We start from the raw sequence: 13,246 nt of genomic DNA on the forward strand, positions 1-13,246 counted from the left end.
GTCGTGTGTTTCTGATCACCTGGCTGCAGCCACGTACAATACTGTTGTGCTATTTCATTGTAATTTTAGAAAGTTAAAACTGTAATTTCCTTAATCTGTGAAATGCTGTATAATTTACTGCAGCCTTCCACAGCACAAGGTGAGCTTTACTGTTAAATACTGTGACTAGACTTTCCAGTAATATACTGTATTTATATTGTGTTTCCGCTTTAATCAGCATTAAACAAAAAAATTCTCCTTTTAAAGTACAAACATGACTGTAATCTGCAGACAAACACCAGAAATCACAAGGCGTCTTTCATCTTTATCACTTAGAATTAACATTAGAACATTATAAATGAGCCCACAACTAAAACACGCAACGGACAAGACAAGTTACACTTTTATGAGTTGTTTTAAAGCTCTGTATTAAATATATTTTAGAAACCAAGGAGAGACAGTTTACCATAACGGAGAGATGGCCGATCTCCAATTAAAGCTATCGTATTCTTAGCGGCTTTAATGAAGTCTGTTTTGGTTGTTTGATTCACACAGACAGTTTTTTACAGCAGCAGGCCGTCAATGTGGTTTCTGGCTCCAAAGAAGCGTCAGATTTTACAGTCTTCACCTGTGTTTTGGAAAACTAGTCCTTTACAGAATCCCACAAAGTACAGGGCTGGAGTATTTGGTTCTACTCCAACACTGTCCACTGAGTTATGAGGTTTATATTCTGGTAAAAAGCTTCTCAATTCCTTGAAAGCTCTGAACTGCAGCCCTTTCAAATCCCAGTGAAGAAAGATTTATTCTGCAGTTTGTCCAGCAGGAGGCAGCAAAGGTCACTGGTCAGACTGCAGATGCTCACAGCTGCATGGACTCTGAGAAGAGCTTTACTTCATATTCACAGCAGAAACACCTTGAACCCTTTCATCACTGAGGTAACTTTAAAATTACACAGCAGAGAGTCTGATTAAACACCCTCACAAAGCTTCTTAACATAATACTTTACTCTTTTTTTTTTTTATCGTGTAATAGCCCAGAGAATAAGTTCTACAGCACAAATACCATCACACGCTGTCTTCAAGCCTCCCAAGTAGAACAGAACTAACATTTATTACATTATTTGTCCTTAGAGTGTATATTCCTGCATGCAAGCATTTAAATATCAGTTCATGTAAAGTGCACAGTTATCATGATCCTGCATTGAAAGAAGAAAAAAAAAACGACAAACAATATTAAAGTGTGCAGCAGACCCACTCCGTCAGAATGAGGCCAGATGATATCAGTGTTACGTTGTTGTCACGGCAAAGCAACTCCATCGTGTCCAAGGTGCCAGATTTTCAGATGTAACCTCAACTTGATTTCTAAACATGACAGAAATCTAGTTCTAATACTCTGTTGTTTACTGTGCAGCTTTAAAGTTTGGTCTGTAAATCTGTCTTCATTTGTTAGTGTTTGTAGTATTTGGAGGGAAAAAAAGGAAAAATGAGGCGGAGTTTTAATAAGGAGATAAATGATGCAGACTCAGTATGAATGTGGTGGTCGTTTAGTTCAACCGGACATCTGAGCAAGTATTTGCGCATGTGCACAACTCATGGGCATCAACTCACTAAACTAAATGAAACACTTCCTCCGTGTTAAAGCTGTGAGCCGCGGCCTGACCCAGGTCGTGTCATTACATAAGTCTGCGCACCGGACTGCGGCGGCGGCGGAGCGGCACCGCTGCGCTCCGTCTGTGTTTTGACGCTGCGCGCACAGCAGAGAGCAGCTCCGTCACGTCTAATCTGGATTAGAGTTTGCTCCAGTCTGCAGCCAGGACGCCAGTAATCACATTATTCCGTGTTGGGCTGATGCCTGCTCTGAAGCCGAGGACGGGGAGGAGGAACCGGAGATGTCAGCGCTGCGGCCGCGTCCGTCTCAGAGCCGAGCTGCTCGTTTAGATCACGTGTTCTGAGGAGTTCTGGGAGATTTCTGCAGCGAGCAGGAGCTGGGATGTGAGTGAAGTTGTGTGTATGTTTGCTGGCTGCGGTCGGGGATGTTGTGCAGCCTCCTGTGCAGCTCTGCAGCAGCAGCAGCATCACTCAGCAGCACTGCAGCCTTCACACACGCTTCTGCACAAACCGAAGCCTTCACGCTGGACTTCTCTCAACCTGTGACACTGATCGCACAGAAGCAGCTGCTCAGACATGGCTCAGGCAGGTAAGCACTCGTGTTTTTACTCACTGCAACAGCATTTGTTTTCAAAAACTGCAGGTCAGAATGAAGAAATCTCACACTGACTGACGTGTAAAGAGGATTTGAGAGGGAGAAGAAAGTTTAAAGGAGGCTTATTTGATTCCTCCCTGGAGATATTATCTTAATGATGTGCTGAGATGACGTCCAGCTCCACTAACACTGACCATAGGATACCCAAACAAACAGCAGCTGATGCCAAATAGGTCAGTGATCAGGGTCAAACGGTGGCTTGAGGATTGGGCAGAGGGTGCAAATCAGGCGGCTGTGAGTGTGAGGCTGCATCCACACAGACACCAATGTCCTCTTAGACAGAAATAAATCATATTCTGCATCCGTTCTATCTCATTGTCCTCCTTAATCCAGGATGGAAAGAGGAGGCCGGAGCGGAAAGACATCATATTTTGGCACGATTGGAAACCGTGCTGACGTCAGGGATAAATGTGGGATTTTGTGCATCATTTCTGCGTCCCCGGTTTAATCCACTCTAACGGATCTGTTACCGTCTAGTCACCAATTGATTCCCACTGTCCCAGATCTGATATGACTTCCATTTGTGCCACTTTGATAAGCACCTCAACATAAAGTCGATTGAGGACAAACTGTCAGCCACACAAATACCTCCGTCCAAAAAAATATTCTGGTTCCAGATTCAGTTGAACCTGATTAGTGATGGGCCTGGAGTCTAATATGTCGAACGTTACCAACACCGCGTTGTCATGGTGTCAGAAAAAGCCTCGAGACGACACATTCACTCAGTTAATTAGTTTGCTGATTAACATCATTTTCTTTCTCTCTTTTTTAAAAAAAAGGTCAAACATTCTTTCAAATGAAACAATTTTCAGTTTGTTTTACGTTGTATCAGATTGCAAACTGATTTTTGGACCAAATTAAACTGTAATGGAGAATTCTTTCACTATTTTTTCATATTTCATGTGTGATGAACCAATAGCCAGTGGAGAACATGATCAGTAATAATAGTCATGGATGAGAGACCAGCACGAGGCACCTCATTTACTGAACATAAAGAGGAATAACGGCTCCACTAAAGCACCAGGTCCAGACTCCCCCCTGCAGTCATGTGTCCGTCCTCTTACTCCTGACTGGAGAGCTGCCAGATCCCGGCTGCCTCCGTATTCCTCTGAGCAGCAGAGGTTTTCCGCTCGCTGTCAGCACCAACTGATCCAAATTGACTCCCGAGTAGAAATTGATCAGGGGAATGCAGGACTGTCTGGAGCAGCTTAAGCGCTGTCGGAGCAGCACTTTTGGTTAATTAGATTGACAAACAGCCCAGCAGCAGGTCGGTGCTAAAATTAAAACCTCGGCCTTGTGAACAGTGTGCAGGGCGAGATGAGACTAAAGCAAGTTTAAAATGTGTGAACAACGTGGCAACAAATTGTCATTTCAGGCCCTGAAAACTGGTTTAATCCCAGTCAGAGATAGAATTCATAGAATACAGCGCCAGTCAGTGCTCAAGTGACTTACTGGTGCTTTTATGAATAACATGCACCCATCAAGAGGCAGGAACATTCTTTTTTTTTTGACAGTGATGCTCTTAAAGGGCCTGCGTCCTCAGTGGATGATGCAGTTTAACATCTGACTGCTGTTGGTCACCTCGCTGTGCTGCACTTGTTCTGTGAGCAGCTGTTAACATGTGAAACTGAAAACCCACGCTGAAATGTAATTTGTGTCCCAGGCGTCTTCATTTCCTGTCATAAAATCCTCTTAAATATGGAGGATTACAGTTGGTTTGCTCCCAGTTTGGACCGTACTGTGGCTGTGTTGACTGTCAGTGAATCATTTTGTGGAGAGCCGGCCGTGAAAGGTTCCTTATAGATCCATATGCTCTCAAACCAGTGATTTCCTGTGGGAGCGTCCCATCGTTCTGCTTCTGAAGGCGTAATGGACAGCACGTCTTCACGTTCATTATCCACGAGAGGCGATGCCATCACAGCTGTTTTCTCTCGTGTTTCACTTCAATCAGAACTTTGGATGTGATTGAAGAGTTGCTGTTTTAGTCCTTGAACCATTTTAGAAAATTTGTGGCAAGAAGAGAAAACTGTTGTTGTTCTGAGCATCTTCCTTAAATTAAGGTGTCAAACAGCTCAGTGGATCATAACTAATAGATCGCTTCATGGCCGGATCGTTGCATCTAATTTAGGATTAGTTGCATCTCACTGCTAATGACTCCTTTCCAGAAACAAAGAAGTCATCCGGCCCTATCCGCTCTCACACTCAGACTGGATGCGAACTGACAGCACAAAGTGAATCGGTTCCCCGTTTGCCTGCAGCAGTTCTGGACAAAGTTGCATAGGGGATTAGAAAGAAAGGCCAAGAAGAGAATGTGGAAAGAAAATCAGAAAGGTTCTGAGGTGAGAAGGAAGCAGAAAGAAGGTCAGAGCAGCAGAGGCTGGAGGTTAAACGTTTGACTGAAGCTGCTAAAATAACTACTTTTCTTTTTCCTCACTTCACTTCTAGCGTCCAGCATGATGGACAACACGCTGCTTGAGAAGGATGCTCCAAGTCTCCATGTGTCAGCAGACAGCGGCTCCATTTCTTTAATCAGATTCACTTCTTAGCTACTGGTTGACGACCATCATGGAGGAGAGCAAGCTCATCTTCAGCCTGGACCGCCACGACGAAGGTCCGTCTGTGGCATTTTCCAAAGACAAACCACCAACCGGTCGACCTGACATGGGGATCAATCTGGACCTGATCCAGGGCCACCGCTCACAGCCTCCCTTCCTGCCTCACTCCCCCTCATCCCCAGGCTCTTTGGCCGATCTGTCAGCATCATCAGCAGACCCGCTCGTCACCACCAACCTGGTCAAGTCCTCCTCCACCGACCTGGAGCCGCGGGAGAGCAGCTCTCTGAGGGGAAAGCCTCTCCTGAGTCTGGTCAAGTCCCTCAGCACGGAGATCTCCCGCCGAGTTGAGCCCGAGGTCAACCTCTCCAAGTCCGATTCCAAGCTGCATCTGCATCCCTGGAAGCAGCTCACGCATCCAAAGATCCCTGAGGCCAGGCCTGAAGCAGGAGCGCTGGGTGAGAGTGACGACTGGGTGTCGCCTCCCTCCACGGGGAGCATGTCGCCCACCGAGCCCCGGGGCAGCTCGCTGATCGCCGAGCTGGAGGACACACGGAGGAAGTTCTCTGAGGCCATGCAGGATCCTCTCAGCATGCTCAGTAAGATTATGGGGGACGAAAGCCCCAAGCAGGGGAGGGCTTCTGGTGCAGGAGACTCTCCAGCCTCCCAGGGCAGCTGTGGAAGAGACGGAGGCAGCGAAGATTCAGAGCCAAAGTGCCGCCGGAGAACGGACAGCGAGCTCAGAGGAGCGTGTGAAAGTCCCCTCAGAAGACTCCAGAAGGACTCGCTGATCAAATCCTTTCCAGAGCGACACAGCCACAGCAGGGACAGCCATTTGGAAATCTGCACCTATGGGGACATGATTCAGGTGGTGGAGCTCCAGAGTGCATCCAGAGGGGCACCTCACAGAACTTACCCCCCGTCTCGAGTCACGGTGCCGGGGTCAGCATTGCCTCTTCACTGGCTCTTCCCTGTGGGACTTCTGGCTTACGGGTTCTTCGTTCTGCCGCTGCCCTCCTACGTGACGGGTCTGTCTGTTGGGGTTGCATGTGGCTTCATTCTGGGCCTGGTGGTCGTGTTCATGTTTGCTCCGCGACGCTCTGCTGCCAGAAGCAACCGGGACTCTCGCCTGAACAAATCCAACCCCATGAACATGGATCCACTGGATGGAAAACTCAGAGACTCAGAAATCCTCGAGGTAATGAATTAGTAAAATTCCTGAATACATGATAAGTTGCTCCTTAACATTTTTAAATAAGGAACCAGTGCATATCTGCACAGGGTTGTTGTCCCTCTGAGCCGAGCCATCCACCAGTAGAGGCAGGAGCGTCCTTACTGCTGCCACTTTACCTGTTATTGACCAAATATCAGCAAAACTTTTGCAATTTCCATCACCTGTAAATAATGTCAATTCGCAAATGTTAGCATGCTAACTACATTTGTTTAGAATTCACTGACAAGATAAAAAGGTGTCATGATAATAAGGTAAAGTCAGTAATATTGTAGATGAGGCTTCCGCACTTCAGTGTATTCCCATCCATGTTATCTATTTAAAAGTCTGCCAACGATGCACAATTGATCGTATCTTCAAACTATAAAAATAGAATAAAATGTTGGATTTTCAACTACATTTCATATATGACAGGTTTAAGGATTGTAATCTTAAAATGTAATCAAAATCACTTTATTCTACATGTCTCGTTTAAAAAGTGGGCAAAAATAAACGGTTTGCACAAACCAAATTTTGTAGAAGTCTAGAAATTCTCCACTTCTCAGCACAACCGTGAAGCCATCAGTGACTCAGCTGCAGCCAACAGTCACAAATTCAGAGAATCTTTTGTTGAACTTGTCTAAACTGCAGGTTGTGTTTACAGAGCAGATGGGCATGAAAACAAATGAATTATGTGTGTAGTAAAATATCTACAGTACGTAGTATTTTGTCACCATTTCTTTCAGCATTGCGAACACCTGTAGGTACCGGGAAAAAGGTTGGACATGTTGTAAAACACATTTCCTTTTGGCCATAAATCCTTTAGAGATTGATGGCATCACTACATGAATATAGTCCACAGAAGATGTTTTTTTGAGTTCTCTCTCTCGCTGTTTCCAGGACTTTATATTGCAGTGAAAAATGAGCCAACAGTGAGTAAAACTGTCACAGGAGCTAGAAATGAGGCTCACAGAGTTAAACAAAAGTTGGAATGGTGCTGCAGGCAGAGATGATGGTGAACATTACACCACCCAGACATCAACATGTTAGCGATGTCACTGTGAACATGTTAGTCTGCTTTCATTAGGATTTATCTCATGTACAGCCTCACAGAACCACCAGCATGAATTTACTCTCTCTAGTCTTGTTCTGTATGCAGAGAAATGTCTGCAGCTGCTCCACAACACTCCCTGTTACACATTTGGCTGTATGGAAATGAGCTTCAGGCTCCAGCGTTTGTTTGGGAGGCTGACAGATGAGAACAACAAGCAGCAGCAGCAGCAGCTATATGAGGCTCTGGAAAGCACTAAAGAAACAAAGTGCTATCACTGGTGCCTAATGGATTAGTTTTGAGGTAATTGCTGTTTAAAAAACTGCCGTCGGGCTCAGCGGCTTCATCATCAAAGACACGGTCATTCCAATAGCAGCTTCCTCAAAGCGCTTCCTGACAGCTCTGCTGAGAGCTGGCCTGCTGTCAGCAAACGCAGAGTTAGCGAGATCAAGTAAGGTGACGTTTATGAGGACAGAGGAGCGACTCAGGCGTCCTGCAGGCTGCTCAGACACACCCTCAGGCTCTAATGAGACAGATGTACTCTGCCACAGCTCATGTTTCCTCTCCTGCTGAGCTGGTCTGTCACAGTTGGCACCGCTCGCTGTGGATAAAACCTGCCTCAGCACAATCTCTGTTTAATTGTAGATAATAACACTTCAATGTAGCTCAACTGTAAGAGGAAAATGTGAAGTGATTTGTGACTGACAAGCGATAATTTCATCTTTCTGAATGAAACTCATTATTCCCTTTCAGGGCTGGATGAATGAGACTCACAGCTACGACCCTGAGACCTTCCATCCCTCCATCACACACTCTGTCTTTGTGACGCTGGAGGGCAGCCAGCTGCGCCTGGCTTACCCACGTGCCAACATCCCCCGGTGGGCAGCTTTCGACGAGACGCCCCACGAGGCCGTGTTCTTGCATTCACGCATTTACCAGCTGACTAACTGTAAGGTCAGTGTGTCTGCGGACAAATACTGTCATTTGTTAGTGCCAAGGGAGCCGTCGTGTCCCTCCGAGGCGAGCAGAAGAGAAAGCAGAGATGACCTCTCAGCTGAACTCTTCTCTCATCCCTCTGCACCCACGATGTCATTTAACACGGAGGTGAAAGAAGGATTATGCCTGAGGTGATGATGCACTGAATGAACTCGACCCCTCTGTTGTCCCGTTTGCACACTGAGGCAGCAGCTTCCAATATGGCAGCAGAATAAAGCCAACACACAGTCTAATCAATGAGAGGGTGGTGGTGCAGACAGGAGTGAACTGTCAACACAGTTTCTGCCTGCAAAAGCAAGTTTCATTTATGCTGATTTTTTTTTACCCAGGTGTCTTTGGTGCCTCCTGGTTTGGCTCGTAAGAGAGTCTGGAACAAGAAGTACCCCATCTGCATCACTCTGGCTGAGGGGGAGGTGGGGGAGGAGAGCCTGTTCGAAGGGCACGAGGAGGAGGAGAGGGCGGTAAAAGAGACGATCCTGGACTACCAGCTTCCTCTCACCCTCTACCTGTTCGGCCGTACAGGCAGAGAAAAAGAGGAGTGGTTCCAGCACTTCCAGTCTGCTTCCAGGGGCGGAGGCCAGAGCAGCGTGAGCGGTGAGGAGAACATCGGTAAGAAGATTCACAGTGATCTCCAACCATTCAGCTGATGAAAATACAGCATGCAGACTGGAAATATTGTTTTAAACATGCATATAAAGGCTGCTAAGTGAACACAACTGGTACAGGACTCAGATTCTTTCAGCTACATGCTCACTGACGTTATGCTTCTTCCACTCAGACACGCTGTGCGGTGCCGAGGTGCTTAAAGAAAACACGGAGGAGCTGCCCGACCTGCCAGGAGCAATAAAAACCAGAACCCTGTTGGACTACAGCACCTACATGACTCAACTGATTGGCTCAGAAAGCTGCAACCCCACGCCCAGCCCCTGCCACAGCGACAAGGAAAGCCCGACAAGCTGCCAGAAGGTCAGTGAGCAACGCTTTGATTCAGCATCACGCAAACTCTCCGCCATTGTTTCTCAGGTTTCATTTGGAGCTCTACATTATGAGCAGATATCACGATGTTGTTTCAGCTGTGTTTGCCCTTTGCGTGTCATGCCCATGTTGTACACAGCTGCCATTGATCACAGCTGGTCAATATCAGCTACTGTTCCATCGTTGTGCTGCGCCTCGCCCAGGATGCTGCCTCAGCTCAACGCATCCTTGCTGAATAGACCATTGTCCAGAAATATCAGATGTCACCTGGCTGGAAGAATATTTATAGTAACTGGTGCATCTGCAGAATATCTGACTGGGCTGATAATTCTGGCTTTGGGTGTTTGGCATCGGCACCCCACTTAGAGACAGTCTGTCTCGGTGTTTGGATGAGATGGTGCAGAATCAGCGTTAGAGTCACGAACGTCGGGCTTGATTATAGATTATAGCAAGAATTTGTATCTTGCATCTCAGTCCTTTAACCTCTTGTGCAAACATGCCCTCCCTGCAGGTTAACAGTGAAGAGCATGGTTCTGGGGGTCCAGTCGGAGCTGAGCCTAGTGCAGGAACTGGGCCGGGTGGATGCTCTGCAGAGGGACAGTCCGCCTGGGTCAACTCCCTGGTGGGCAGGATTTTCTGGGACTTTCTCCGGGAGAAGTACTGGACCGATCAGGTGGCGCACAAGATCCAGAAGAAGCTCAGCAAAATTAAGGTGAGTCTGGAGGAGAATGTGTACGGTTCTGATATGGAAACAGCATGTAGGAAATTAAAGATGTTGCTCAGGATTAACAAATACAGAATTCCTTGATTGAGCTTTGCTGAGACGACGCGGCTCCTTTAAGAGCCGACTGAACTGTAGGTCAGAGCTCTGAAACTGTGTCAATGAATGCAACAACCAGATCACCAGCTGTGGTTTGTCCACAAGGTCAGAGGACATGGCAGCCCTCCTCAGTGTGTGTGTGTGTGTGTGTGTGTGTGTGTGCTGGAGAGTCTGCTGATGAGGCACTCTCTCTGCTCCCCAAAGGCAGGAGGTGGGAGGGAGCAGAGCAGCATCCCATTACTCATTCACTCCTCCATAACACACACCGTCCTCTTTGCTCTCCTTCACACACACTGCTGGTTGCTCATTTGTTTGAGATAATTAGCGGCCACTAAAGCACTAAAAGTCTCCGTTTGTCTCCCTACAGTTGCCATACTTCATGAATGAGCTGACTCTGGCTGATCTGGACATGGGTACCTGCCTTCCCCAGGTCCTCAGCACATCCAAACCCACACTGGACAGCAGAGGTACAGCGCTCGCACTCATATGTCAATCTAGTGCTTTTTTTTTATCGTACTACACAGCAGGAGCAGTCACAGATAACTCAGCAGGCTCCGCTCAGATCTCTCTCAGTCCTGCACTCAGTTCAGGCCGTGATCTCATTAGTTTTATTACAGGGTTAGTCGTACCCGCCCTCAAAGCTTTCCATTGTCTCCTCCTGAAGCGATTAGCAATCCTCTTAGCTTTGACTAAGCTCAACCAATAATAACATGCTAACGCTGTCCTCTGCTGGTCTTATGGTCCTTCTGAAACAACATTGTGCTGGGCCAGATCAAGAAGAGATGTTATGGCTCAGCCTCTAAACCAAACTCAGGGTTTAGATCATTAGAAAGAAATCTGCTGCTGCTGCTGCGAGCCGTTCCTGTCTTTCCCCTTAACCCCTCTGCTCCTTCATCTCCAAGGCCTGTGGCTGGAGCTGGAGCTGGTGTACACGGGCTGCCTTCAGATGACCCTGGAGACCAAGATGAACCTCTGTAAGCTGGGTAAAGAGGGCGAGGATGAGGCTCACACTGTTCCAGAGACCCAGCTAATGGGGTGAGGCCATGTTCCTCTGGAGATAAAGAGGAGCACTGTTGCACACATGCATGAGGAGAAACTCGGTTTTCTAAGCTCAGCAGTTTGCAGTAACGAGTGCCACTGTTGTGTTTTGCAGCAGTAAGCCGCGGCTGTGCATACTGGCTGATAGTGATGAAGAGTCCTCCAGCGCGGGGTCGTCTGATGAAGAGGATGTTCCCATAACCGAGCCTCAGGCGTCTCTGGGCGATAAGAGCACAGCGGCAGCAGCTGACGGGTAAATTAAAAACTTAATTGGAAGATCATGCTACAGAGATAAATACATCAGAGGTTATGAAACCGTGATGCTGACGTTATGTAACAGCAGCCATTTAAAATTCACGTCTTGCCCAACACAGGTGTGCATGACGCTGATAGTTCATGCACTGCTATCATCTGTGGAATGAGGGCATGAAGTTCACCTGTCAGTTTCCTGCTGTGAGGAGTCAGAATGTCTGCTGTGAAACAGCTTTATGAGCCTGATTCAGTTTGGGAAGAGCAATGAAGCAACTCAGACGATGGCAAAGTCATCACAGAAAACAGAAAGTGAAACAAGGAGTTAAATACAAGATGAAGGAATGAAAATGAAAACATCGAATCAGCATATCAGCTAAATCTAAACATTAGGAAGCTCTAGCTGTTGAGTCTTTTGTGTGTAAAAACTCTGGTATCAGGCAAAGTGTTGATGCCATTTTCATGCACACAGCAGAGACATATATGTGAAAAGAAATGTGCAGTACGGCAAACCAATGCACACGTTGTTAAGAAGATGGATGTCGGTGTTCTGAGCAGCGAGTCTCCAGTTCAGCTCCCAGTTGGTGAAACCATTTGCTGCATGTCATTTCCCTGGTGTCTCTCCCCATGTTGCCTTTCTCTCTCCAGTGCATCTACTGAATAATGGCAGAATGGCACAAACCTAATAACCTGTCCCCCTGATGAGGACTCTCCAGAGTGTTCATACATTTTAATATTTAAAGTCGAAGCGCCTCAGACACTCTTTGGACTGCTGACCAATGCAAAAGTGAGACACTTTCCTTTTTGCCCACAGGTCCAATCCTTGAAGAGCACCTGAATTTGTTTTTAAACTACCAACACCATTGTTCTTGACCCAGTGCAGCGCTCCCTGTTGTTTCTTCTTTGATGTGAAGTTCATGGTCTTGATTTCATTTCAGTAAAATTCTACCCGTCACTTTTGAGTTTTCTCCAGTTTTGGCACTGGTCAGTAGAACACGGTCAAAATCCATCAAGACAGTTGTGTCATTTTTTAGCTTCACAAATAAACAAGTTTGTGAATCACTCACTTACATAAAATTAAAAAAACGAAACATGTCACTTTGGGTATTCGCATTAAATATGACTTTACCAATCAAAGAGCCATCGTTAATAAGACAACAATGTGAAGACTTTGATGGCTGATGGAAACCAACGACTGTCACCACATCGCTAGTCGCAGCACGTGATGCATGCTGCAGAGTTTTTCATTAATTATTGTTTTTGTGAGATCAAAGAGATCTCTTAACCGAGCTGCAGACGAGAACCTGAAAACACAATGAACATGCAAACTGATGTCTCTTTAGACATATTCATGGACTGATCTTCCATTAGTAAGAATCGTGCGTGCACTATGAAGCATGGGAACCAGAGTTGACCTTAACAAGTAGTACAAACACATCCCACCACCAGCAACGAGAGACAAATATATCACTTACATGTGACCTCTGGTCCTCCACAGGCACACGGGCAGCAGCACAAGTAGGAAGATCCTGAGGTTTGTGGACAAGATAGCGAAGTCCAAGTACTTCCAGAAGGCGACAGAGAACGAGTACATCAAGAAGAAGATCGCCGAGGTCTCCAACATGCCCCTGATGCTCAGCGTCGAGGTCCTGGAGCTTTCTGGAACTCTGGCCGTCAACATCCCTCCTCCTCCTACAGACAGGATATGGTACTTGCTCTCTTTGACATATCCATATAGAAAGTTTTTTTTTTCCATTTGCTGCTTTGCTTGTTTCTTCACTAACAGGTGTCTCTCTCAGGTACAGTTTCCGGGTGCCTCCCAGGTTAGACCTCCACGTGCGTCCCATGCTGGGAGAGAGGGAGGTCACCCTCACCCACGTCACCGAGTGGATCGAGAAGAAACTGCAGTGCGAGTTCCAGGTTAGTTCATCTGTTTGCAGGAGCAGGTTGTGCATATCAAAAGGCGAGTTTTAATCCAAAAGACTGAGTTCAGATGAGTCAAAAACACACAGAGAGCTGGCAAACCAGAAATATCCCAAAGTGCAGGAACACACTAAAGCAGGGGTGTCGAACTGCGGTCCTCGAGGGCCGCAATCCTGCATGTTTTAGATGTT

The 13,246-nt window shown here is 46.7% G+C and overlaps 1 protein-coding gene across 1 annotated transcript in view; it reads left to right on the forward strand.

Annotated features, from left to right (window-relative positions):
* The first annotated feature begins 4,010 nt into the window (after positions 1-4,010).
* LOC103361744 (testis-expressed sequence 2 protein-like) overlaps positions 4,011-13,246 on the forward strand; it is a 10,295-nt gene continuing 1,059 nt past the window's right edge. The window contains exons 1-11 of the mRNA XM_008287917.1: positions 4,011-4,580; positions 4,687-5,991; positions 7,808-8,008; positions 8,380-8,659; positions 8,829-9,016; positions 9,537-9,737; positions 10,213-10,312; positions 10,748-10,880; positions 10,999-11,136; positions 12,631-12,840; positions 12,932-13,052. Coding sequence (XP_008286139.1) covers positions 4,807-5,991; positions 7,808-8,008; positions 8,380-8,659; positions 8,829-9,016; positions 9,537-9,737; positions 10,213-10,312; positions 10,748-10,880; positions 10,999-11,136; positions 12,631-12,840; positions 12,932-13,052 — 2,757 coding nt within the window. The 5' untranslated portion in view covers positions 4,011-4,580; positions 4,687-4,806. The remainder of the gene's footprint in view (positions 4,581-4,686; positions 5,992-7,807; positions 8,009-8,379; positions 8,660-8,828; positions 9,017-9,536; positions 9,738-10,212; positions 10,313-10,747; positions 10,881-10,998; positions 11,137-12,630; positions 12,841-12,931; positions 13,053-13,246) is intronic.

The sequence above is a fragment of the Stegastes partitus genome, unplaced genomic scaffold (assembly GCF_000690725.1).
Source record: "Stegastes partitus isolate 25-593 unplaced genomic scaffold, Stegastes_partitus-1.0.2 Scaffold528, whole genome shotgun sequence".
NCBI lineage: Eukaryota > Metazoa > Chordata > Actinopteri > Pomacentridae > Stegastes > Stegastes partitus.